The 24,715-nt window shown below is 45.8% G+C and overlaps 2 protein-coding genes and 1 long non-coding RNA gene across 3 annotated transcripts in view; 2 read left to right on the top strand and 1 right to left on the bottom strand.

Moving 5' to 3' along the window:
• LOC101398910 (class I histocompatibility antigen, Gogo-B*0103 alpha chain-like) overlaps nt 1-24,715 on the top strand; it is a 334,177-nt gene that overhangs the window by 251,134 nt on the left and 58,328 nt on the right. The window lies entirely within an intron of this gene.
• LOC147915639 (uncharacterized) lies at nt 924-2,025 on the bottom strand. Its single transcript, XR_015554062.1, has 2 exons — nt 1,860-2,025; nt 924-1,633 (listed from the first exon to the last, which is right to left on the bottom strand). It is a non-coding gene; the product is annotated as an uncharacterized LOC147915639 (long non-coding RNA).
• Nucleotides 18,549-22,138, top strand: LOC101398669 (patr class I histocompatibility antigen, A-2 alpha chain-like). The gene is made up of 8 exons (XM_087438253.1): nt 18,549-18,655; nt 18,960-19,229; nt 19,467-19,742; nt 20,360-20,635; nt 20,760-20,873; nt 21,292-21,324; nt 21,467-21,514; nt 21,680-22,138. Exons 1-8 carry the CDS (start codon nt 18,583-18,585, stop codon nt 21,682-21,684), a joined length of 1,095 nt encoding a protein of 364 aa, XP_087294379.1. The 5' UTR covers nt 18,549-18,582; the 3' UTR covers nt 21,685-22,138.

A 24,715-nucleotide genomic window follows, 5' to 3' on the forward strand; every position in this document is an offset into this window, starting at 1 on the left:
AGTAGTTCTCAAAGTGTGGTCTGTGGAACCCTTGAAGTCACTGAGACCCTTTCAGAGGATCCACAAGGTCAAAACTATTTTCATAACGTTACTAATAACTTCTTTACCTTTTTCGCTATGTTGACATTTGCAATGAGATAAAACTTAGCAGGAATGGAGGCTGTCTGATCAAACAGCAATAGTAGTTATTGTATTCTTCACTACCATTTAATTGCCAGGGGTTAAAAAAGCAGGTTTCACTTAAAAATATCATGATTGTAGTATTAAAAATTAACTTGATTAAATCACCATTCTCGAGTCCACAATTTAGAATATCTGATAGGATGACATGGGAAGTTCACATGAAGCACTTCTGCTACATTCCAAAGTACTGTGTCCCAAGGAAAATAATTTGTGGGAGCTGACCTAGCTCTTTTTATTGGAATACCATTTTTACTTGAAAGAACGAATGACAGAGAAACAATTATTATTTAGTCTTGGTTATTTGACATATACTTTCTCAAAAATAATATGAGCTTCTCCATTCAAGAAAATCAACCAACAGTATTTGTTGCCAATGATAAAATGTAAGCTCTCATAAGAAAAGTTTGGAAAATTAGTATCCACGATTGTAATCTTGACAATTTCTCAGTACTGACAAACTTTTCTAGTAGGATCTGTGATAATATTAACAAATGTGATTATATGATAATTTTAATTAAATGTGTCAACATTGGAAGATGGATATAACTTGGTGAATAATGCATTACTTAAAAAAAATCTTGCATCAGTACAAGATTCATCCAATGCATGAGATAGACCTATGGATTTTAACGTACGGATTAGGAAATATTCAGTGACAGTGTTTCAGGTTCCACATTGCAAAGAACCTTTAAGAAACTACTTGTGTAGTTTTAGTGTAGTATCAAAGACAAATAACCACAATCATCTGAAAACTTTATTCAACACACTCCTCCTACACATTTGTGTGAAGCTGGATTATTTTCACCTACTTCAACCAAAAGAGATAAAATACAGAAGCAGCTATGCAAATTCAGCAGTCTTCTAACAAGAAAAACAAGACTTGCAAACACGTAGAATGTAAAAAGATCCGCTCTTCTCATTATGCTGTTTTATTTGGGAAAATAGTAATTCTTCAGAAAAATGTATTATTTCTGTTATCATGTAATAGGTTATTAACATTATTCTAAGTCAATTAAGTATTTTTTAAAAGGTTTCAATACCTAATATGGTAAATACAGACAAATATAACCCACATAAAATTATCTTTGAGGTCCTAACTAATTTATAAGCGTGTGTAGAGATCTTGAAACCAAAAGTTTGTAAATCACCGACTTACACAGCCCCTGGGCCAGGACTCAGGGAGACGGTGTGAAAAGAGCTCTTGGCGCAGGAGGAGAGGGGTCAGGGCAAAGTCCCAGGTCCCCAGACGTGGCTTCACGGTCTCAGGCCCGAGGGCGGTGTCCGGGGCGGGGAAGCTCAGTGTTGGGGAGTTCCCATCTCCCTGAGTTTCGCTTCTTCTTCTCACAGCCTGTGTGGGGTCCTCCTGCCTGGAGACTCATGACGTGGCCCCAGTTCTCACTCCCATTGCGTGTCCGGTTTCTAGAGCAGCCAATCAGCGTCGCCGCGGTTCCTGGGTGGAAAGTCCATTTAGACCGGCCAGATCCTGGCGCCCCAGCCTTCCTCCTGCTGCTCCGGCGGTTCCGGCCCTGACCGAGACCTGGCCTGGTGCGCGGGGTCGGGAGGAAACGGCCTCTGCGGGGGGCGGACTGAGGGGACCGCGCGGCGGGGACGCAGGACCCCCGGGGAAGGCGCTTCTTCGTCCCCGGCCCCGCCCTGATTCGCCTCTCCTCACTCACCTCCTCCGTCTCACCGCCCCTTTGCCGTCTCACAGCCGCCTCCCCCTACCTCCCCTCCCGGGCCGATTAATCCTGGACCCGGGAAGAGCCTGGGGGACTTCGCCTGGCTTTTGTTTTAGAGTTAGGAGAAAACAGACTCTGACCAATCACCGCCGGTCTGTCTCGCGCGAGCGCGAGGAAAGTGGGCGGGGATGAGCGAGAGGACAGAGCTAAGAGGGCGGGGCTGACCGCGGGGCGGGGCCAGGGTCTCACGCTCCAGTGGTTTTGTGGCTGCGACATGGGACGGGACGGGCGCCTCCTCCGCGGGTACAGTCAGTTCGCCTACGACGGCGCCGATCACCTCGCCCTGAACGAGGACCTGCGCTCCTGGATCCCGGCGGACACGGGGCTCAGATCACCCGGCGCAAGTGGGAGGCGGCCGGTGCGGCGGAGCGCTGCAGGGCCTACCTGGAGGGCACGTGCGTGGAGTGGCTCCGCAGATACCTGGAGAACGGGAAGGAGACGCTGCAGGCCGCAGTTACGAGGGGCCCTGGGGCCTCCTGATCTTCCCTCGGGCTGTGGCTGGCTTCCCGAAAGGAGAGGAGGAAGAGGGAAGCGATGCTAGAATGCCGCCCCTTCCTCTGGTCCAGAGGGAGAAGAGCCCCCCTGGGTTTCTAGATCATGTACCAAAGAGTGAATCTCAGGGCCCTTCTCTCAGGAAAATTAAGAGATCCAGTCTCCCCAGGGATGGAGAGGAAGACGTCTCTGAAGTAACTGATCTGCTAGTTGTACCTCTTGACCCCAGCAGCAGTCTTGGGTACAAGGGGCAACTTTCTCTCTCTCAGGCCCTGTTCTCTGCCTCACACTCAGTATGTCTGGAAGTCTGACTCCAGCTTTTCTGAGTAACTCGGCCTCCACCCAGGTCAGGATCAGAAATCCTGTTCTCCCTCTCAGAAACCTGGAGCCTCCTACCCCGAGCTGTCTCACCCTGCTTTTGGAACTTTCCAAAGAATAGGAGATTATCCCAGATCCCTGACTCCAAGCTGGAGTCTGGATTTTACACTTTCTCCCCCCACCTAATTGTCCTGTCCATTCTCAGGATTGTCACATGAGTGCTGCTGGAGTGTCCCATGAAGGATGCAAAGTGTCTGAATTTTCTGATACTTCCTCTCAGATTCCCCCCAAAATATACCTGACCCACCACCCCATCTCTGACCGTGAGGTCACCCTGAGGTGCTGGGCCCATGCCTTCTACCCTGTGGAGATCACCCTGACCTGGCAGCATGATGAGGAGGACCAGACCCGGGACACCAAGCTTGTGGACACCAGGTCTGTGGGGAATGGAACCTTCCAGAAGTGGGCAGCTGTTGTGGTGCCTTCTCAAAAACAGCAAAGATACATCTGTCCAGTGCAGCATGAGGGGCTGTCCAAACCTATCACCCTGGCGTGGGGTTAGAAGGGGGATGAGGGAACAGAACCTCTTCTCCGACAACAAAGCAGGAGCCCTTCTGGAGACCTTTTAGTGGTATCAGAGCTGAGGCCTGGGGGTCAGGGCCCCTTACCCCCGCCTCCCCTCCCTAGAGCTGCCTCCTCAGTCCACCATCAGTATCATGAGAATTGTTGCTGATCTGGTTCTCCTTGGAGCAGTGGTCACTGAGCTGTGACCTGGAGGAAGAAGAGCCTCAGGTAGGGAAGGGATAGAGGTCTGTTTTCTTGTACAACTGGGGGGATTTCAAGACCCAGATAGGAGTTTGCCTGTCTCCTGTCTTGTTACTGGGAGGCACCATCCACACACGTGCTGTTTTAAACAGCTATACGTTTATTAAGTAACAGGAAATGGGAAAAAAAAAGTGATGATGTTTTGCATATAGATATTTGCCATTTCTGATGTTCTTCATCCTTTCTGAGAGTCTGAGTTTCCATCTGGTACCATTTGCCTTCAGGCTGAAGAACTTCCTTTGCCATTTCTTATAGTGCAAGTCTGTTTGTTACAAATTCTTTTAATTTTCTTTTATCTGAAAATCTCTTTATTTTACCTTCATACTTGAAGGACATTTTTGCTGAATATAGAATTCTGAGTTGACAATTTTTTTCTTTTAGGACATTAAAGGTTGTTTCACTCTTTTTTGGCTCTGTGTTTTCTGATGAGAAGTCATCACAGGAGAGGAGGAACAGAAGAACCAAAACAGAAAAAATATCATGATAGACGTAGTATCTATCATATCAAAAACTACAATAAACTTCGTGGATCACCACTCCAATTAAAAGGCAGAAATTGTCAGGATAGATTAAGAAACAAAACCCAACTATATGCTGTTTACAAGAGGTGCGTTTTCAATATAAAGACACAGGTTGAAAGTAAATTGATGGAAAAAGCTGTGCCCTGCAAACAGAAAGCATAAGGAGGCTGAAGTGGCTATATTAATATCAGAAGTAAAAGATATTTCAAAATAGAATGCATTCACAGAGATAAGGAGAGACAGTTCATAATGATAAAATCTAATGGGATGGGAAATTTCACAATTACAGACAGAAAGGCGATCAGTAGTTGCCTAGGGCTGGGGCTAGGGAGAGAGGATCAGATACAAAAGGGCATGAGGAAGCTTTTTAGGATAAAGGAGCTGTTCTATTTGTTGGTTATAGTAGTGGTTACATGATTATAAACAATTACTGATATTTATGTAACTATATATCTAAAATTGGTAAATTTCATTTCATGTAAAGACCTTAAGAATTAAAATAGTAGCAAGAAAGAAGGCAAGATAAAGACTTTTAGATAAATAAAAACAGGGAAATCATTGCTACTGGTGCTGCAATGAAGTAATTTTAAAGGAAGTCCTCCAGGCTTAAGGGAAATGACACTAGATGATAACTCATATATACAGAAAGTATAACGAATAACAGAAATGTATGTGATATTCTGTTTATGTGCATTTTTCTTAATTTCCTTAAAAGACATGACTGTTTAAAAAAGTAATATACTATATTATTGGGCTAATAATGTATACTGATGTAATATATATGATAGTTACAGCATAAAGGTGGTTCAATGGAACTATATTGCTGCAGGTTTCCTATATTTTCCTGCATGTAGTTCAATGTTACCTTAAGTAGATGGTGAAAAGTTAAGATGCAGGTTTCAATTCTTAGAACGACAATAAAAAATTAATAGAAATATAGTTAAAAAGCCACTAGAAGACATAAAATCATAAACAAAAAGTACTTGCTTAAAACAGAGGAAGGTAGGAAAGGAGGCACAGGAATGAAAAAGAGATGAGACAATTCAAAAACAAATAGCAAAATGATAGACCCAGATTCTACCAGATCAGCAATCATATTAAATATAAATTGATGAAAATTCAAATCAAATGGCTGATATTATCAGACTGGATAAATATCAAGACAGACTATATGCTCTACATAATGGAAAAACTTTAAATACTAAGCCAAAAATAGGTTAAAAGGTAAAGGAATATGCCACGTAAATAGAAAGCATGAGAAAACTGGAATGTCTGTATTACTGTGAAGCAAAATAGACTCTAGGAGAAGGAGTATTGCTAGAGACAAAGAAGGACTTTTTATAATGATAATAGGTCAGTATCACAAGAATACAAAAGTAATAAATGTATAAATACCTAACTACAGAGCTCCACAACAGATGAAGCATAAAGTGGCAGAACTGAAAAAGAAATAGACAAATTAACAATTATACTGGGGCCGGCCCCGTGGCTTAGTGGTTAAGTGCATGCACTCTGCTAATGGCGGCCCATGTTCGGATCCCAGGCGCACATCGACACACTGCTTGTCAGGCCATGCTGAGGCGGGATCCCACATACAGCAACTAGAAGGATGTGCAACTATGACATACAACTATCTACTGGGGCTCTGGGGAGAAAAAGGGGGAAAAAAAGGAGGAAAATTGGCAATAGATGTTAGCTCAAGGCTGGTCTTCCTCAGCAAAAAGAGGAGGATTGGCATGGATGTTAGCTCAGGGCTGATCTTCCTCACACACACACACAAAAAAAATATATATATATATATATACTTACAGATCAGTACTCCTATCTCATTAATAGAACATGTAAACAAAAAACTAGTAAGGATATAGAAGACTTAAATATTGTGAGCAAACTTTACCTAATTCACATGTTTTGAATACCATATCCAGCAAGAATAGAATAGACATTTTTTTTTCAAGTATACGTGGAACATTCACAAAAATAGACTATATTCAGGGCCTAAAGCAAATCTCATTAAATGCAAAGGGATTGAAATTATAGAGTATATTCTCTGACTACAAAGATATTAAATTAGAAATCCATAACATGAAGATATCTGGAAAATCCCCAAATATTTGGAAATTAATCAACACACTTCAAACCCATGAGTTATCATGGCTTAAAGAAGAAATCACAACGGAAATTAGGATCCTCACTCAGCTCTCCCCCCCCCAATCTTTCCTCCACTCACAGGCCCTTCATCCTCCTCCAATCTCCAGGATTTCATGAATCCCCAGGCACAAATGGAGAGCAGGTCGTGAGATATACAAACCTAGATCCCCACAATTCCTCTACAGGAAGTCCTTCCTGAAGTCTGCCCACTCCCATTCCTGCCATAAACGCAGTGCTTTCCCCAGTAGAGCAGAGGGTGCTTTCCCCAGGTCTGTGCAAAAGGTGATCCTAGAACACTCTTCCTCCCTGTAAGCACAGGGCTCACTCCCTCACCTCCTTCAGGACTTAGCTCAAATGTCACCTCTCAGGAAAGCCTCCCCTGAGGATAATATTTAAAATTACAACTGGTTCCCTCATCTTCCCTACCTCGTTCTTTTCAGCACATAAGCTCCACAAGGGCAGGGATTTTGCCTGAGTTGGTCTGACATGTCCCAAAGTGCCTAGAATAGTGCCTGACATAGAGCAGATGCTCAGTAAGTATTTATTAATAAATGAAGAACTGTAGGGACCAGATCTCCTCAAAGCTGAGACTGACACAGGAGAGGTAAGTGGTTCCCTGGTAAGTGATGGGGGAGGGGATGTCTCTTTATGTTGGGAGGGTGAGGGGCTACTCACTAGTTTATCCCAGGCCAGGAGCCAAGCAGATAGAAGCCACACACAGCCCCTCTGCACTTCCCATGTTTCCCAAAACACATGGCCAAGGACTAAGCCAGACCACCAACTGCCTCCACATTCCCTTGCACTGCAGAGGGGCAGGTGGCGGGGTTTTAGATGGTGCAGTCCTGCCGGGTCTAGACTTATGTCTAGAATCCCCTGATTCTGCCCAGCTAGAAGGCATGGCTCAGCTGCAGCCTATGGCGCTCACGGGAGCCCGCGCCTCACCTGTGACCCCGAAATCCTAGGTCATTTGGCAGGCCCAGAAATTAGTTTTGGGTCCAGTACTGCAAGACCTTTAATTTCGGGGTTTGTAGGTGGCAGGGAGTGAGGCGTGAGAGAGCTAGACTGCAGGTCCACGTCTGCTTTGGTCCAGGAAGGGACAGAGGAGGCAGGACGCTGAGTCCTGGGCTCTTGGGGATGGAGAGGAGGGATGCACTGCTCTCCAGTCTCCAAGAGGGTAAGTAGTCTGATGCCTGGACAAAAGGGTCCGTCCTTGGTGTCCTTGGGTGTGGTGTTTGGACATGTGGGTTTTAGAGGCCTGGGGAAGGAGGAGAGATGCGTGCGGGCTCCAGGGGAAATGTTAGGCAGAAGCCCAGCCCCTACTTTTTGCTGATCTCCTTGTAGCCCACTGCAGTCTCCAGACTTGACCCCAGGTACTGCCTTCAGTGCTCCAGGAACGCTGTCTCTGTGGCCACCAGCAGCTGGACAGTTCCCTGTCCGTGGCCCCGGGGGCGCTCTTCTTGGAGCAGTGGTTCCTGCTGTTTTAGCGAGAAAAAGAGAAGGTGTCCAGGTAGCAGAGGGCTGTGAAATGGGGATGGACTTGGACACGGCTGTGAAGTCATTGAGCAACGAGTGGGACTCTGGAAACCATGGAATCAGACCCAGAGCTGTCCCCTCCAGGGAGGCACAGGCCTTGATCTCTCCTCCTCTCAGTTCCTTGATTCTCTCTGTTTCCTCAGCATAACGGGTCAGGGGTTGAGGGGAGGGTCTTGCTCTGGAAAAGGGGAAGCCCCTTAATCACCTCCCTTCTCCTCTTCTTATTCTTTACTTCCGTGTGTGTGTTATACCACACCTCTAAGTATGGAAAAATGCCTAAGTTTAGGTATAGTTTACCAGCCAGTTATAGAGCTAACACCTGTGTAATTACCACCCAGGTGAAAATAGAGACCTCGGCGCCCCAGCCAAGAGCCCCCTTGCCTCCCCATACACAGAATCCATCCCTCCCTGCACAGGTGTCCGCTAAGCTGACCCCTTCCCCTGCCCCTCTCCTCTCTGGTTCCTCCCCACCCACTCCTCTTGGCCTCTATCCCCCTAATGTCACTATTTCCTCCCTCTCCTCACTCCTTCAGGAGCTTCTTCATCTTCCTAGGTCATTACCCTGGGGATCACTTCCTCCTCCTCCCCCTTTGCACCCCATCCTAGGGATGGACAATCCAGAGTTGATTCCCAGGAGGAGGAGCCTTCATCCCTGGAGGCAGCAGCAGGAACAAGTGACAGGGACTCTGGGTTCAAGGTCTCAGCCAGGAGACTGAGGGCACCCAGTATGTTTGTGGGGTCCACCCCAGACCTGGGAACCAGCTGTTATGGCCTGGAGATCTGCTCCTCCCTGAGGCCAAAGTCCATGACCATTCAGTGGAGAGGAAAATGTCTACATCAGCGTGTATTTTGGGAAAAAATTCAGACTCTAAAACATGACACTAGATGGGGGCTCCTCCTTGTGTGCACAGCCCTGTCCTGCTGCTGGGGGCCCAGGGAGACACTGGGGAGGTCCTGGGGAAGAGGCCAAAGGGGAGCCCTGGTCTTCTGTTCTCAGCCATGTGGCCACACGGGGGCGCCACCGCTCTGCTCTCTCCTATTCATTCAGTCAGGGGAGCTGATGGGCTGTGGTCTGAGTCAGGCACAGGTGTCTGACCTGGAGGCTGGACATCAATGGGGGATGAAGATGCCTTTTGAGCAGCCCTGGGCTCAGGCTCGGGGGTGGGGCAGGGATTGGAGGAGAGGAGGGCTCTGGAGCCCTGCCCTGTGTCTGAGGTTTCCATCTTTTCTCCCACCATCCACCTCTCCGGCCCCTTGATGACAACGCTCTGGAAAAGTAGATCATGTTTTTTTTCCCACTCCCAATCCTTTTCTGAGGGCTACTTTAAAAAATAAACTCTTTTATTTTAGAATACATAGTTTAAGATTTACAGAAAAGTTGCAGAAGAGTTCCTGTATCTCCCACACTCAGTTGTCCCTGTTGTTAACATCTATATCACGATCATACATTTGTCACAACTAATGAAGCAATAGTGATACATTATTACTAAACTCCATATTTTATTTGGATTTTATTATTTTTTCTTTTTTCTGTTCCAGGATCCCATCCACGATACCACATTAAGTCCCAATCATGCCTCCTTCAGGCTCTTCTGGCTGTGACAGTTTCTCACACTTTCCTTGTTTTTGATGGCCTTGACATTTTTGAGGAGCGCTGCTCAGCTCTATTGTAGACTGTCCCTCAATTTGAGTTTGGCTGACTGGGGCTATGGGTTTTGGGGAAGAAGACCACAGAGGTGAAGAGCCATTCTCAACACAACACATCAAGGGTGATAATACCCACTTGATTGATCACTGATGACGTTAACCTTCACCACCAGGCTGAGGTCGTGTTTCCCAGGTTTCTCCCTGTGGAGTCCATTTTATTCTTTATCCCTTTCATACAATAGTCTTTGGAAGGAAGTGACTATGTGCAGCCCACACTTAAGGGGTGTTCTGCTATAAACATTTACACACAGGTTTTTGTGCAAATGTAAGTTTTCAAATGAGTTGGGTAAATACCTAGGAGAGTGATCAGTAGGTTGTATGGTAAGTCTATGTTTAGCTTTATAAGAAACTGCTGAATATCCTCCATAATGGCTGTGCTATTTTGTATTCCTGCACACAATAAATGACAGTTCCTATTGATCCACATTCTGGTCAGCACTTGGCATTATCAGTTTTTGGATTTAGGCCATCCTAATAGGTATGTAATGGTTATCACTGTTGTTTTTATTTCCATTTCCCCAATGACACATGATGTTGAACATCTTTTTTTTTTTTTTAACTTTTATTTATTTATTTTTTCCCCCAAGCACCAGTAGATAGTTGTATGTCATAGCTGCACATCCTTCTAGCTGCTGTATGTGGGACGTGGCCTCAGCATGGCCGGAGAAGCAGTGCGTCGGTGCGCGCCCGGGATCCAAACCCGGGCTGCCAGCAGCGGAGTGCACGCACTTAACCACTAAGCCACGGGGCCAGCCCTGAACATCTTTTTATCTACTTATTAACCATCCATATATCTTTTTTGGTAAGGTATCTGTTCAGGCTTTTGCTCATTTTTTCACTGAGTTTTTTGTTTTCTTATTGTTGCGTTTTAAGGTTCTATATATATTCTAAAACAAGTCCCCTATCAGATATGTGATTTGCAAATTTTTTCTCCCAGTCTGTGGCCTGAGCCCTTTATTGACATAATAGTATCCATTAATGTATATTTATTTATTTTTGAAGAAGATTAGCCCTGAGCTAACATCCGTTGCCAATCTCCCTCTTTTTCCTGAGGAAGATTGGCCCTGAGCTAACATCTGTGCCCATCTTCCTCTATTTTATATGTAGGATGCTGCCACAGCGAGGCTTGATGAGTGGTGCATAGATCTGCACCCAGGATCCGAACCTGCGAACCCCGGGCCACCGAAGCAGAGTGCCTGAACTTAACCACTACATCACCGGGCTAGCCCCCATAGATATGTTTTAATAGGAATAGAAATGAGAAATTGCTAACTGTGATGGTTTCTGGGTAGAGGACTTGGGTGACTAGGGGATGTGGGAGGGATGATGTGACATTTATTTTTGTATATTCTTGAGTATCATTTGAATTCTCTTGTATGTACGTGAATAATGTTTTCAAAAATAAATTACACTAAAATCCATTACACTTGTAAAACACATCATGCTCAGATCATGTGTTAAGACTTAGATTCTCATCCTCTACTCGAAGACCAATCACCTTTTCACTGAGCTATTTTGCCTTAGAATTTTCAGTTCCTAAAAAGGTGGGCTAGATTGTATGGACAAATTATCCCACTGAAAATGTAAGATACAAAAACCATCTTAAAAGCATCAGAGCTGACAAGATACTAATAAATGATCACACCCGCCCAAGAAGGGAAAGATCCTGCTTGGCCTCCACAGAGAACAGTGTCCTGAGAAATGCAGAAAAGGCTCTGTGAGTTCACTGCCCAGACATGGAGCTCAGCACTTCCAGCTCTATGCCCCGAGCTCTGGACTTTCCTACCCATCTGCCTTCCCTTTTAAAATTTAAACAAAGTTTTTATATTCTGATTTATGATGTATACGTATAATGTATAATACATATGATATAATGTATATTCACTGTAGAAAAATTACAAAATGTTAAAAGTCATAAATGACAAAGTAAAGATAACTGTAATCATCACACTAGGAGATATTTTGTTGCATTTTCTCCTAGTCTGTTATATATCCTCCTGCTGCTGCCCCAGTGCTGGAACTCTCTCTCTAAGTTGATGAGCACAGAGCTCAGTGGCCCCAGCCCTGCTCTCTCCAGATGCCGTTTCCTGAGGCAGTTCACTCTCACACCTGCTGAGGGAGCTATTTCTCACTTTCTCCTTGCTCCTCACCCCTCCACTTCCCGCTCTTAGGTGATAAGCTCATTTCTTTGTTCACTCAGGGAAAAGAAGGACTAGTTGAGCACTGCACCATCATCTCCCCACACCCACATCTCTACCTGTATCCTCTGCCTTCACACCAGTGATGATGGATGGTTCTGCTCCTGTCTAAGGCCACCTTTCAGCTTGGGCACAGGATCAGATCCCCTCCTCCCCTCCATCCATCAACTTCCTGCTCACTACTGGCTCATTCATTCCTGGATACAAACATGCTGTAATATCAACCATTTTAAAAAAAGAAAGAAAGAAACTAAGTAAATCAAAACAAAATCCTCCCATAGAAATCCACCACCCGATCCCACATCTCCTTCCAACTACTGCTCCATTTCTCTGGAACTCCTTGTAGGACAATTCCTGAGTCCATTCTCTCACTACCATGTTGTCTTTTTATTTTTACCAAATATCCATGTTGTCTTTTTATTTTTACCAAATATCCATTTTGACATAGTTTAAAAGGTCCAATACTTCTACAAGGTTCGAAGACAGATGTCCATCCCCACCCCCGACCATTTCCTGAATCTCAGAGATAACTTGTTTTAGTTCTTTTAGCTGATTCTCTAATTGTTACTTCGATGCCTCTAAATAGAATACTCATAATATTCCTTCGTTATTCAGTTTTATTCATCATATTTCATGAATTAGCTCTTCTTTCACACTCCCATCCTCACAATATAACTACTTTGCAATTTTGATTAGCTCAATGTGCAGTGTTTGCATTATTATAACCATGTAAACGTGAGTCACAACTGAGCATTTAGTAAACAATGATTACTTTCCCTTTCTTGAAGCAACTTTTTATTTTCCCTGGAGTTAACAGATATCTTGTTCCTTCATTTGCTTAGTTTCTGTTTTACTCTGCTAAATCATTCCCAATTCTCCCCAGGATCAAACCTTTGTGCATGTATTCAAGCACATCTGATATTCTGGCAACTTCATCTTTGTGAAGACACCTGTCCCACACCCCTCTGTCCCACCACACATGGACTGGTTCCCTGCACACCTGGGGCAGGGCTGACATCTGGGATCTCCTTCACCTCATCCTCGGCAGCCCTTTGCCTCTCTGTTGTTCTGGCTCCCTTGTTTCCTGGATCCCATTTTTTCCTCTTTTTTGGTTTTCTCCATCATTTTTCCCCACTTTGGCCTATAGTATCCTGAGGAAGGGAACATGGAAAGTAAAACATTGAAACCCTAAACATCTGAAATGTCTTTAGGTTGCCCCAGCTATTATGTCTTGACTTGATGTAGAACTCTGTGTTGGAATATTTTTTGCTTTAGAATTTGGAAGGCATTGCTGCAAGGTCTTCTTGCTTCCAGGCCTGTGTTTGTTGCCTCTTGAAGTTTTCAAGGTCTCTTCTTCTCCACCCCCTTTCTGAAATTTCATTGTGATTGTCATGGCATGGGTCTATTTTCATCTATCGTAGTAAGAACCTGGTTAGGCCATTCAAAATGTAAATTTTTGTTTGTAAACGCTGAGAAATTTTCTTAAAATTTTTTTTATCATTTCCTACTCTCTATTATTTGTGAAACTGGTATGACTAATGTGTTGGAATCTTCTGATTGATAGACTAATATTCTTGTAGGTCTTCTCACCTGTTTGTCCTGACTTTTCCATCGGTACTATTCAGTGGGAGTATGACTTTAATCTTGCAGTTCATGTACCGAATTATTTGTTTGTATTATGGTATTCTTTTTTGTTTTTTGGTGAGGAAGATTCTCCCTGAGCTAACATCCATTGCCAATCTTCCTCTTTTTGCTTGAGGAAGATTTGCCCTGAGCTAACATCTGTGCCAACCTTCCTCTATTTTGTACGTGGGTCGCCGCCAGCATGGCTGCAAAGTGGTATAGGTCCACACCAGGGAACTTCACCCAGGCTGCTGAAGTGGAGTGCGCCAAACTTAACCACTAGGCCATGGGGCCAGCCCCTGTGAGATGGTATTCTTAATTTCCAAGAGCTCTTTCTTGCTCTATGATTGTATATGATTTATATAATTCTGTTTTTGTTTCATATGCCATACATCTTTTATATCTATTAGATATTGATAATAGTGGTAGGGGACCTGTTAAGTCCCCACGTTATCTGCTTTCCTGGTATCATGAACTTTTTCCTCACAGCACTTGGGTCAGTAGTGATTTCATTCATCTTTGTCATTTCCTCTAAATGTCCATCTCTCTCATGAGAGTGCAATCTCCATATCACCAGGGTATTATTCTTGCTCTTCACTGTATCTCCAGTCTAGCTGATCCTGATCCACTGGAGGCCTCAAAATATATGCTGGATGATGGACTTTAGTGTGGTTTGGGCAGTTAAATCAGACTGCCCCTTGACTGTCCTCCTCAGCTCTGAGCCTAGCTGCCTCCGATCACAGAATATTCTGGAACACTGCAACAATTCACTTGCATGGAGTGCAGAGTCATATCCACCACCTGAGGGACAGGGAATCAATGGAAGATGAGTCCACGAAGCTCTGAGAGAAAATTCCTGGGTTCAACCTTGGCTCCACCACCTCCTAAACCTCTCAGTCTCCCTTTTCCTGTTCATACAAAAGATCACATGTTGGGTGCCTCAGGGTTTTGCTTTGAGGATTAAATCTGACCCTCTATGTATATCATATGGTATTAATCCCTGAGACATATTAAGTGTTCCTCTAGTCATAGTTACCATCATTACAGTGATTACAGCATTTAGATAAGTTCCATTCTTTGTTTTTATAAACCATAATTCAAGAAACATCCTTGACTATATACTTTTGAGAACATGTGTGATTATCTTCTTAGGATAAATTTCTAAATGAGAAATTTCTGTGTCAAAATGTAAACACGTTGAAATTATAGAGACATTTTTCAAAAGTGCCAGTTTTCAATCCCATCAATCTTTATGACAATACATTTTCCCTACCCCCTGGTAAATACTCTCATCACTTTCATCTTTGCCAAGCTGATGGATTTGAATTTTTATTCCCATTTCTTATTCCACATGCCCATTTTGTTTACATTTATTTATTACTAATATATTTGTTTGACATTGTCATTTCTTCTTTTCCAAATTGTTTTCTAATATTTCTAATATTCTTTAATTATTTTTTGATTCAGTTGTAATTATTTTAAAATATTGAATTTAGAAAGAAGAAAAAGCAGCCTCAACATCGGGAACAGGTCTGACACTTACACCTAGGCCTCAGTGTTGTCAGAAGCTGGCCTGGTCCTCACCACCTGGCATGTTATTCTTTTGTTGGATGTAAGTCACCTCACTGAACATCCACATCAGACAAGGACACTCTGAGAACACGACAAGTGAGACAAATCAAGACCACCACATCACTTCTCTAAGCACAGACAAAAACAAGGCACTGTGCAACTCCAAAATACCAACATCTCCCTGTGCTGGCTCGAATGAGCAGCTGCTGCTTCTTTCTAGTTACAGCTGTATCCTTGCTCTAGTCGGCCCTGTCTACAGACAAGACCTATTGAATGCCCAATCATAGAATTGTCCCCACTTCCTGACAACACCCAATCTAGAGTGAGCCCCTGCCTCCACAGACCTTCCCAAAATCACGCAACCAAAGCCCAAATCCTATACATGTTCTAACACCTTCACACTAAGATTCCCGGTGGGCCCTGATGGTGTGTGTTCTCCCTCACAGCAACGAGTAATAAATCCAACTTGTTTGCCCACAGGTGTGCTCCTGGTGGTCTCTAGCTGAAGGACATTGAGGTGTGTTATTACCCTTTTGTCTGTCAAAGCTTTTATTTGTCTTTGAGTTTGATTATGAGCATGTGTTTGTCTTTGTGAGTGTGTGGTTGACACAGACAAGTTTTATGTTTTTCTTTATGGTTTTTCATCTTTGGGTCATGCTTAGGGAACTCTTCATTCCACAACTGCAAAAATTTCAGGTATATTTTCATCTAGGAGAGGGGTCCAAGGGCGAAGGGAAACAAAGAGAACTGTTTGAATTTTGGGGGAAAGTATGGGGAGGAGCAATAGGTAAAGATTCTGAGGAGGGGGAATTCTAAGGTTTACATCTTCGCTCTATAATTTTACAAGTATGTGCAGGGCCTACAAGGGATCTGATACACGCTGTGTTGAATAAATGCTTTCTCCTGGGCTAAGTCAAGACTTATGTCCCTGCTGATGTTTACCAGGTTAATGAAAACAAAACACCAAGAGTCCTAATGTGATATACACCAGGATTAGGTGATGGGCATTTTTGAACACTTATGATGTTAAAGTGATAAATCACATTTCGGCTAATGTCTGTACACTCTAGTTATTAAAATACATATTAATTATACTTTCTTGGGCATGCTGTATTTTAAGGACATGCCTAAGATCCACATGGACAAATCCATAACACCCATATGAAGATAATTTTAATATACATCAGCCTATGAGTCATACAGTATCTTTTGTGGGTGAGAAGGCCGAAAACTAAGAACATTCTAGATACGCACTGTCCAATATGGTAGCTACTAGCCATTTATGGTTATTTAAATTTAAAGTAAATAAAATCAAAAATTCAACTGCTCAGCACAGTAGCCACATTTCAAGTGCTCAATAGCCACATGTAGCTACTGGCTCCTGTATTGGACAGTGCAGATATAGAACAATTCCTTCATCATGGGATGTTCTATTGGACAGTACTGCTCTTCATAATTTGTGGGCCTCAAATAAGATGCATTAGGGCCCATGTAAAATGAAAGGACCATATTATTTCTCCTAGAGATACATCAGATTTCTGTCTGAGACATGAATACATATTAAGCTGGTGTATAACAAAACCAAAATAGGTTATCAGTGGGTCAAGCGCCTTCAGGCACAAACTGTTCCCAGTTTCAAAGGGAAACACCTGTCCTTCCACCTCCCTTCCCAAACTGAGGACACTCTCTGGCATCAAATTTCCAGGGGATGAGTTCTCTTCTAGAGGAGACCAGGGGCAATGCTCTAAGCTAAGTTTTGGGAAGCAACGAGTCCAAACTCAGGGAGAGGGATTCTGGGAAATGAAGAGGAGGCAAAGGTGGGGACCAGTTGAGAGACTCTCCCTGGTTTATTCAGAACAGCAGTTCTCAAAGTGTGGTCTGTGGGACCCTTGAAGTCACTGAGACCCTTTCATGGGATCCATGAGGTCAAAACTATTTTGATAATATTACTAGACATCATTTGCCTTTTCACCATATTGACATTTGCACTGAGGTCACACTTAGGAAGAGTGGAGGCTGTGGTACCAAACTGCAATAGTAGTTATCTTCACCACCACTTACTCACAAAAAAAAAACAAAAAACACTTTCACTTTAAAATGTCCTGAAGCATTAAAAATTATTATCTTTACCAAATCATTACTCTTAGGTCCACATTTTAAGAATATCTTATATGATGACGTGGGAAGTACAGATAAAGCTTCTGCTACATTCCCATGTGCTATGTCCCAAGGAAAGTAATTTGTGTGAGCTGAGCTAGCCTCTTTTTTTTTTCTCTGAGGAAGACTCACCCTGAGCGAATATCTGTGCCCATCTTTCTCTATCTTGTATATGGATCACAGCCACAACATAGCCAACAAGTGCTGTTGGTCTGCACCTTGGAACTGGGCCTGGGCCGCTGAAGTAGGGTGTGCTGAACTTAACCACTAGGCCACAGGGCCGGCCCCTGAGCTAGCCTCGTTTTTATGGAATACCATTTTTACTTAAAAGAGTGGATGACAGAAGCTATGATTAGATTTGGTTAATTGTCATACACTTTCTCAAAATGAACGTGAGCTTGTCCCTTCAAGAAAATCCACCGAGGGTTGACAACTTATTGCTTTGATAAAATGGAAGCTCTCAAAAGAAAACCAGAATTTTGGAAAACTTGTGTCCCACTAGGTAAGCCTGACAGCTTCCCAGCACTGACAAACTTTCCTGTTGGGATCTGTGGTAACATTAACAAAGGCAATATTTTGATAATTTGTAGTTGAACACATCGACAAGGGAAGATCTATACAACTAGTGAAACAATGTATTACTTTTAAAAATTATACATTAGTACAAGAGCCATTCAATATGCAAAATAGACCTGTGGGTTTTAATGTAATGGAATAGGAAATACTCAATGATATTGTTTCAGGTTTCACTTTGCAAATGACCACTGAGAAACTAGCACTTGTGTAGTTTTAGTATCAAAGTTGAATATCCACAATTATCTGGAAAGGTTATTAAAAATACCACTCCTACATATTTGTGTGAGGCTGTATTTTTTTCAACCAATATAAGACATTAAATGCAGAACATATATGAAAATCCAGTGATCTTCTAATGAGACAGACAAAAAACAGAGTTGCAAAAATGTAAAAAATTCCATTCTTCTTACTACCTTGTTTATTTGAGGAAGTAGTTATTTTTCATAAAAACATTATTTCTGTTAACTTGCAATGGGTTATGAATATTATTCTAAATAAATTAACAAAAATATTTAAAAACTTTTATTCCTAGTATGGTAAATATTGACAGATATAACCAAGATAAACAAAATTACCTTGGGGTCCTCACTAATTTGTAAGACTGTATAGATATCCTGAAGCCACAGTGTTTGAGAATCGCTGACTCAGCCTCTGGTCCAGGCCCCAGCGAGAGAGTGTGACAAAGAGCTCTCGGGGCAGGAGGAGAGGGATCAGGGCAAAGTCCCCGGACGCGGCTTCAGGGTCTCAGGCCCGAGGGCGGTGTCTGGGGCGGGGAAGCTCAGTGTTGGGGAGTCCCCATCGCCCTGAGTTTCACTTCTCCCTCTCACAACCTGTGTCAGGTCCTCCTGCCTGGAGACTCATGACGCGGCCGCAGTTCTCACTCCCATTGCGTGTCCGGTTTCTAGAGACGCCAATCAGCGTCTCCGCGGTTCCAGTTATAAAGTCTCCACCACCGTCCGGAACTCAGATTCTCCCCAGACCGCGAGGATGAGAGTGATGATGCCTCCAACCTTCCTCCTGCTGCTCTCGGGGGCCCTGACCCTGACCGAGACCTGGGCGGGTGAGTGCGGGGTCGGGAAGAAACGGCCTCTGAGGGGGGGGACTGAGGGGACCGCGCGGCGGGGGCGCAGGACCCCCGGGGAAGGCGCGTCTCCGCGGACACCCGCCCAGACACCCCACCTCATCCCTCCTTGTCCTGACCCCCACCTTCTCCCGCCCCCTCCTGTCACCCACTTGGGTCTCCCGCCCCCCTTTTTAGTCTCACGACCCCCTCGCCGTCTCCCCCCTCCCGGCCCCATCACCCTCGGACCCGGGACCCGCGGGGAGGAGGGTCGGGCCGGGTCTCAGCCCCTCCCCGCCCCCAGGCTCCCACTGCATGAGGTATTTCTACACCGCCGTGTCCCGGCCCGGCCGCGGGGAGCCCCGCTTCATCGCCGTCGGCTACGTGGACGACACGCAGTTCGTGCGGTTCGACAGCGACGCCGCGAGTCCGAGGATGGAGCCGCGGGCGCCGTGGGTGGAGCAGGAGGGGCCGCAGTATTGGGAAGAAGAGACGCGGGGGATCAAGGACCACGCACAGGGTTTCCGAGTGGGCCTGAACACCCTGCGCGGCTACTACAACCAGAGCGAGGCCGGTGAGCGACGCGGGCCCGGGTCCAGGTCACGACCCCCCACCCCCACGGACGGGCCGGGGTCTCCCCGAGTCTCCGGTCCGAGATTCACCCCGAGACTAGGGGACCCGCCCAGTTCCCCGACCCGGGAAGAGCCGGCGGGGACTTTTCCGCGGTTTCGTTTTCAGTTTAGGTTTAATCTCTGCGGGTCGGGGCGGGGGCGGGGCCGAGTGGGCGGGGCTGACCGCGGGGCGGGGCCAGGGTCTCACACCGTCCAGGAAATGTACGGCTGCGACGTGGGGCCGGACGGGCGCCTCCTCCGCGGGTACAGGCAGGACGCCTACGACGGCGCCGATTACATCTCCCTGAACGAGGACCTGCGCTCCTGGACCGCGGCGGACACGGCGGCTCAGATCACCCGGCGCAAGTGGGAGGCGGCCGGTGAGGCGGAGCAGGAGAGGAGCTACCTGGAGGGCCGGTGCGTGGAGTGGCTCCGCAGATACCTGGAGAACGGGAAGGAGACGCTGCAGCGCGCAGGTACGAGGGCCCACGGGGCCTCCCGGTCTCCACTCGGGCTGGGCTGACATCCCACAGAGGGGAGGGAAATGGGATCAGTGTCAGAATCCCGCCCCTCGGGAGAGGGAGGAATCCACCGAGGCTTCCATATTCTGTACGAATGACTCGCGGAGAGGCCCGCCCTTCTCTAAAAGACAGTTAAGGAATCCAGTTTCTTCAGAAATAGAAGGGAAGACCATCCCTGAAATCGCCCACCACAGGTTCCTTTTGATTCTGGCAGCCATCTTGTGGCTGCCATCTTTCTGTCTCAAGGCCTTGTTCTCAGCCTGAAAACATCTTTGCAGGTCCAAATCCAGTTTTTCTGAGTCATTCATCCTCCACCAAGGTCAGGACCATTAGTCCGTGTTCTTCTCCTTTGAGACCTGGAGCCTCCTACCCTGGGGTCTCACACTGATTCTAGAACTTTTCAAGGAATTGGAGAGTATATCCCAGATCTCCAAGTCCGAGCTGGTGTCTGTGTTTTGTGTCTCCTTTTTCCAAACCAATCATCCTATCCATTCTCAGGATGGTCACATGAGTGCTGTTTTAGTGGCCCATGGAGGTAACTGAAAGTTGAATTTTCGATTCTTCATTCTCAGAAGCCCCAAAAAGACACGTGACCCACCACCCCGTCTCTAACCGTGAGGTCACCCTGAGGTGCTGGGCCCTGGGCTTCTACCCTGCGGAGATCACCCTGACCTGGCAGTGTGATGGGGAGGACCTGACCCAGGACACAGAGCTTGTGGAGACCAGGCCTGCCGGGGACGGGACCTTCCAGAAGTGGGCGGCTGTGGTGGTGCCTTCTGGAGAGGAGCAGAGATACACCTGTCGTGTGCAGCATGAGGGGCTGCCTGAGCCCGTCACCCTGAGATGGGGTAAGGAGGGAGACACGGGCTTAGAGCCTCTTCTCAGGGATAGCAGGAGTCCTTCTGGAGACCTTCCTCAGGGATGGGGCTGAGGCCTGGGGGTCAGAGCCCTCACCTTCCCTTCCCTTCCCAGAGCCACCCTCTGAGTCCACCTTCCTCATTGTGGGCATCATTGCTGGCCTGGTTCTCTTTGTGGTCATTGGAGCTGTGGTGGCTGGAATTGTGATCCGGAGGAAGAAGCACTCAGGTAGGGAAGGGGTGTGGTGTGAGTTTTCTTGTCCCACTGGGGGATTTCAAGCCCTGGGTAGAAGTTTGCCCTGCCTTACTAATAGAAAGTACCATCCACACACACGTGCTTGTCCACTCTGGAGCTGATTGCTGACACTCTTTTGTAAAGCACTTGTAAAAATGAAAGACAGATTTTTTCACCTTGATAATTCTGGTGCTGGGGACCTGATTCCTGCAACTGGAGGTCAGAGGAAGGTCCCTGGTGAGGACAGAGCTCTAGGAGGGCAGTTGGTCCTACCCCCACACATGTTCTTTCTTCATGTTTCCTGAGGCTGTCTTGGGTCTTCAGTCATGGTTCTGGAAAATTCCCTGTGGTCCAGGACTAGGGAGTTCCTAGGATCTCATGACCGAGGCTTCTCCCTGTTTTCTTCCCACAGGTGAAAAAAGAGGGGGCTACACTCAGGCTGCAGGTAAGTTTGAGTGGGGAGTTGATCCCTGAGACACATGTGATAGTGTGGTCGGAGCCTATGGGGGAGCTCACCCACCCCATAGTTCCTCCTTTAGTCTGTTCTCCTGTGGGCTCTGACCATGTCCTGTTTTGTTCTACCCCAGGCAGCGACAGTGCCCAGGGCTCTGATGTGTCTCTCACGAATCCTAAAGGTGAGACCCTGGAGGCCTGAACTGGGGGAGGAGTTGGGTCAGAGGGGACAGGACTGGGTTATGGGAATTCTTTGAGTGGGACATACTGAGCTTGTGGTGGGCTGTTGAGAATGTTAACACTTATGTGACTGACCTGAATCTGTTCATGATTATTTTCTCTCACAGTGTGAGACGGCCGCCTTGTGGGGCACTGAGGGATGCAGGATTTGTTCAGGCTCCCACTTTGTCACTTCAAGATCCCCTGACTCCTCTTTCTGCAAGTGGCATCTGAATGTGTCTGCGTTCCTATTAGCATAATGTGAGGAGGTGGGGAGATTGGCCCACCTCCTGCCCACCACTCCCTACCCACACTGCCCTGTGTTCTTTCCCTGATTGACTTTTCCTGTTCCAGCAGAGGCTGAGCTGGGCCATCCCCATCCGTGTCTTAACTTCATGTTGGGCTGAGTAGTAATGATTTGCTTTCTTATTGAAAATAAGAATCTGGATATGAATTTCTTTTTTCTAATTCTTGTCATAAGGAGACTTGCACACAGGAGACTCTGGTATGGAGATATGTTAATTAAAGGAGAAATTTCCTAAAGTTTGAGAGAGGAAATAAATGGAAACACTGATAACCTTCTAAAATTCATGTGTTGACTGTGCTGAGTCTGGTGCGGGTGGGAACAGGAGAGACTGAGGAGCCAAGTGTGGACGGGGCCTGTGCCCTGTCACTGCTCCGTGCATCGTGAGCTGTGACGTGCTCCCTCCTCAGCTGGGTCATCTCTCTGCTTGTTTGTTCTGGTCCCCTCAGTAGAACCTTGTCCCACCAAGACTTGTCATCACAGCAACTCATGTGTTTATCACCTGGGCACTGTCATGTCTTCAGGACCGTGGGCAGCGAGGGGTGCCTGTGGCTGGGTCAGCCTAGTCTCAGGCCTAGGTCCAGACCTCAGCCCCGACCATTTCTGTGTTTATGTTTTGTTTGTTTGGGTTTTTTTGGTTTTTTTTCTTTTTTTTTTTTTTTGGATTATTACTGTTCTTTTTCATGATTAGCATGATTTCATTCTCCTCTGGGTGTCCTCCGTCTCTGACAGCAGCAGGAGTCATTTGGCCTGTCATTGTCCCCACAAGGCCCAAGTGGCCCTTGCACACAGGAGACTCTGGTATGGAGAGAGAAATTTTCGGACTCATCCAGCTCTTGCCCTCTTTCTAGGGCTGTTTCCTGGATTGTTCTTTCCACCTTTTATCTCTTCTTAAAGATTCTAGCATTAGCAGAGAGGAGGGATCCTATAGTTTCTTATCTTACATAAATTCCTGTTGGGTTTCTACCTTCTCTGCAGCCTACTCCTTCTCTCTGCCCTCAGCTCTAGTCATCCTGGTGCTGGCTCAGATCCAAACTCATGGATTTACAAAGTTGAGCCTACTTTAGATTCACAGTTGGTTGGGAAATAGGACCCATAAGTGTAGGACTGTGCTTTCTGAAGAGAGAAATACAATTGTGTGTGTGTGTGCATGAGGGTGGCTGTGGGAGGGAGGGGTGAGCAGCACTTGTGAGAAAAGTCCAGGTGGCATTGATGTCGGTGTGAGTGGACGTTGTGCTGTAGCTGCGACAAAATAGCATGTGGCCTGAGGTTACGTTAATAAAGATACTGTCTCTAGAATAGGGAGGTGCTCTACACTGAGCATTCATTCAGCTGATTAATTGTGTGCCAGATATATGACAAAATAATTTTGCATCTAGGAAAACTCAGTGAACTACAAGCAGGCAAAAATTGCTGGCCTTGTGGAGCATGTGTTCTAGTGGTAAGGGGCAGACTGTATGCTACAACCATAGTAAATAAGAGAGGTGTTGATGTTAAAAGTTTAAGTGTTTTGAGGAAGGTGACCCAGACTATAAGAGTGTGGGGACAGGGAAGATGACTGTTTTCCTAGGGTGGTCAGTGTGGGCCTCATTGGGACAGTGACCTTGAGTAAAGACTTGAAGGACACGAAGGAATTATCCAGGAGGATGTCTGGGGGAAGTTCTTTCCAGTCAGGGGAACCTCCAGTGCAAATGCACTAGGGCAGGAGTGTCTGTGTGTTCAAGGAAGAATGAGGAGACTGGTGTGCGGGAGCAGAGAGTAATTGAGATGAGGTCTGAATTACATCCAGGTTATGTAGGCCTAGAGGATATTGGAAGGTGTTGACTTTTCTCTGAGTAAGAGGTGCAGTCACCAGATGATTTTGAACAGAAGATCGACCTAGTGTGACTTCTCTTGAGAAGCATCAGTCTAGTGCTGTGCAGAATCAAGAGGTGAAGGTGGCCAACCAGTAGAGAAAACGAGGAAACTAATGCCGTGTTCCAGGCTAGAGATGTTGGTTGCTTTGTCTGGGGTGTGAGCAGAGAAAAGAATATGAAGTGATTGGATTCTGGATACATTTTGAAGATGGGCTTTACAGCATTTCCTAATGAATTGTCTGAGTTATGAGGAAGAGGATCAAGGAGGACACCCCAAATTTCAGACTGTGTAAGTATAAATATGGAGTACCTTCAGTGGAAATGGAGAGGACTCTAGAAGAAACACATTGGAAGAAGCAGCATCATAGACATCTAATTAGGAAAGTCAAAACAGATGTCTATTAGATGCAAGTGAGGTTAGTTTTAGCAGTTGGATATGGAAGCCTGGAGTTAGAAGACATGTCTGGGGTAGAGAAATAGATTTGTTAGGTGACACCATATGAATGATATTTAAAGCCTTGAGAACTGATTAGGTCACAGAGGGAATGATGGCTATCTAAGACAAAGAAACAAGGACTGAGCCCTGGACCCCCAGTGCTAAGGGATCTGATCAGACCACACACCCAGGGCAGACTGCACAGTTCTCACACTGCGTCTGGAAGGCATGGAGACCAGGGAGTTGCAAACTTTCTTGTGCACAGGTTTCCCCTGGACATCTCACTACGATCTAGACAGTCTGGAGTAGAGGGTGAGATTCTGCATTTATAAGCAGTTTGGTGCTGATGCTGGTGGTCTTCAGAGCACACATTTCATAGCATGAACATAGACCAGGATTCCTATATGGCTATGCATGAGCCTCAGAGGTCGGGCTTGTTAAATAAGTGATTCTTGGGCTCCATGCCCAATATTCTGAGATGGTGGGTCTGGGGAGAGGTTTATGTATTTTGAAACAAGCCCACAAGCAATTTTGGTGCTCAGCCAGATTGGGAACCATTGATGCCTAT

Source organism: Ceratotherium simum, chromosome 13, assembly GCF_057802395.1.
Source record: "Ceratotherium simum simum isolate JZ-2026a chromosome 13, ASM5780239v1, whole genome shotgun sequence".
Classification (NCBI taxonomy): Eukaryota; Metazoa; Chordata; class Mammalia; order Perissodactyla; family Rhinocerotidae; genus Ceratotherium; species Ceratotherium simum.

Coding starts and splice junctions, on each gene's coding strand:
- LOC101398669 (XM_087438253.1), top strand. CDS start 18,583: ATGAGAGTGATGATGCCTCCAACCTTCCTCCTGCTGCTCTCGGGGGCC. Junction 19,230..19,466: donor CTACAACCAGAGCGAGGCCG/GTGAGCGACGCG, acceptor GGGCGGGGCCAG/GGTCTCACACCGTCCAGGAA. Junction 20,874..21,291: donor CCGGAGGAAGAAGCACTCAG/GTAGGGAAGGGG, acceptor TTCTTCCCACAG/GTGAAAAAAGAGGGGGCTAC.